Below are 2,886 nucleotides of genomic sequence, written 5' to 3' on the forward strand. Positions count from 1 at the left end.
TAGACACATACACAGATATAGAGATAGACACATACAGACACAGACATAGATATAGACAGACATAGACACAGATATATATAATCATAGACATAGACACAGACACAGACACGTACATAGACACAGACACAGAAACGTACATAGACACATACACAGATATAGAGATAGACACATACAGACACAGACATAGATATAGACAGACATAGACACAGATATATATAATCATAGACATAGACACCGACACAGACACGTACATAGACATAGACAAAGATACATACACAGACATAGAAATTGACACAGACAGACACAGACAAACGCAAACTTTGGCAATCCGTGCGATCTAAACGATCGCCTTGATAGCCGATGCACCATCCGCATGTCCCGCATCGCACGGTAGTCTACGGCTTCTAGTATGCGTGTCTGCTATTCCTATTCCAATTCCTATTCCTGCGGACCAAATGTCCCGAAGATAGCGCCACCTGACTTACACCTGGTTCACATTTCAGCACCAATACCACACTAAGATCGATGAGTTCTTGGAGAAGGTGTCTCAGCAGATGATCAGAGGTCTCGTTCAGAAGGTGAGCATGCGGGAGCTTGGTCCGTCACTTATGTCCTACCGTCACGTGCGTTGTCACGATGTATAGAGTATATGTTGAGCCGAGACATGTTAGTAATAAGCATTAAATGAATAAGTGCAATGTAAAACGATAAAACATGACCAATATAATAACGATATTATTAATTCATGATATCAATTATTTATTTTTGTTATATTGCGGCGGTATTAATTATCCTGTTTCCGCACGTAACTTACCATACAATACCGTTCCATGTCATAACACACTGTACCGTACTGTGCCATAGCATACGATAATACATCTCATCACTAACTCGAGGACACTCAATGGAAGACTCATCGTATCTGCTGCCAATATATAAACATCACCTCTTATGTAAACATCAACCACTATAATGTATACATAATGTAATATATGTAAACATCGTTGTCGTCATAGTCATCGTCGTCGTCGCCGTCGTCGTCGTCATCATCGTCGTTGCCATAGTCGTCATCATCAACGTTGCCGCCATCATCATCGTTGTCGTTATATTCATCGTCGTCGTCGTTGTCGTCGTCATAGTCGTCGTCGTCGTCGTCGTCGTCGTCGTCGTCGTCGTCGTCATCATCGTCGTCGTCATAGTCATCATCATCAACGTTGCCGCCATCATCATCGTAGTCGTTGTCGTCATCGTCGTCGTCGTCGTCGTCGTCGTCATCATCGTTGTTGTCATAGTCGTCATCATCAACGTTGCCGCCATCATCATCGTTGTCGTCATAGTCGTCATCATCATCGTTGTCGTCATAGTCATCATCAACGTTGCCGCCATCATCATCGTTGTCGTCAAAGTCATCATCATCATTTTCGTCATAGTCGTCATCATCAACGTTGCCGTCATCATCATCATCGTCGTCATAGTCGTCATCATCATCGTCATCGTTGTTGTTGTTATTGTTGTAGTTGATCAGTGTGTTGGAGAATGTCCTGGGCAAGCTGGCGAGGTACGACGAGGGATCCGTCTTCGCTCCCATCTTCAACTTCACCAGTCAGATCAACATCAGTAAAGTGCTGGTGCGTGAGCTAACTAACGTCGTTTATCTAACCGTGAGCAAGGAGCTAAATATAACAAGGAGAGGAAGCGGATTGGCTGTGTGCTTTTCGCCTCAAGGGCGCCATCTATGGACCATGATCAGCTGAAATGGCCGTGCAGACCGAAACCAGGGACAATAGAACACTAATCTGTTCTAGGGTCTTTGCCAAACACAAATTTGGGCCAGATATGGCGGCGCTTCTTCTCCTTGTTATATTTAGCTCCTTGACCGTGAGCAGTGGCTGTCGAGAGCACGTGTGTATACGTGTAGGTGTACGTCGTGGGTTCATGCACCACTTTTAATACAGCTTCTATTGTTGTAAGCGCGTGGTTTATTATTACGGTGGCCACGTTGCATCGCGCCGAGTGCACATTTGATTGCCTTAATTGCTGCTACAAATGCTAATTCACTTACCGAAACAAGAAACGGGTCTGTATTGAATATTGAATGAAGATTGTATTTCTACTGCCTGTCCTTACACACTGATGGGAGTTGTACCGTGTACCTGACCCTGTACGACCATGTACGACCTTGTACTATCCTGAACGACCTTGTACTACCCTGTTCGACCTTGTACTATCCTGTACGACCTCGTATGACCCTGTACGGCTTTGTATGACCCTGCAGGATGCCCATGTACGACCCTGAACGAACTTGTACTACCCTGTTCGTCATTGTACTATCCTGTACTATCCTGAACGACCTTGTATGACCCTGCACGACTTTGTATGATTCTGTACGACCTTGTATCACCCTGCAGGATGCCCATGTACGACCTTGAACGAACTTGTACTATCCTGTACGACCTTGTACGACCTTGTACTATCCTGTACGACCTCGTATGACTCTGTACGACCTTGTACGCCCTGCAGGATGCTCATGTACGACCCTGAACGAACTTGTACTACCCTGTTCGACCTTGTACGACCTTGTATGACCCTGTACGACCTTGTATGACCCTGCAGGATGCCCATATATACGACCCTGAACGAACTTGTACTACCCTGTTCGACCTTGTACGACCTTGTATGACCCTGTACGACCTTGTATAACCCTGCAGGATGCCCATATATACGACCCTGAACGAACTTGTACTACCCTGTACTATCCTGAACGACCTTGTATGACCCTGCACGACTTTGTATGATTCTGTACGACCTTGTATCACCCTGCAGGATGCCCATGTACGACCCTGAACGAACTTGTACTATCCTGTACTATCCTGAACGACCTTGTAT

General features: G+C 45.3%; 1 protein-coding gene across 1 annotated transcript in view; it reads left to right on the plus strand.

Moving 5' to 3' along the window:
- LOC106818122 (calcium-dependent secretion activator 2-like) overlaps window positions 1–2,886 on the plus strand; it is a gene marked incomplete at its 5' end in the record, with an annotated part of 16,948 nt that overhangs the window by 3,086 nt on the left and 10,976 nt on the right. The window contains 2 exons of the mRNA XM_014822841.1: window positions 504–578; window positions 1,518–1,628. Coding sequence (XP_014678327.1) covers window positions 504–578; window positions 1,518–1,628 — 186 coding nt within the window. The remainder of the gene's footprint in view (window positions 1–503; window positions 579–1,517; window positions 1,629–2,886) is intronic.

The sequence above is a fragment of the Priapulus caudatus genome, unplaced genomic scaffold, assembly GCF_000485595.1.
Source record: "Priapulus caudatus unplaced genomic scaffold, Priapulus_caudatus-5.0.1 Scaffold2039, whole genome shotgun sequence".
NCBI classification, from domain to species: Eukaryota; Metazoa; Priapulida; class Priapulimorpha; order Priapulimorphida; family Priapulidae; genus Priapulus; species Priapulus caudatus.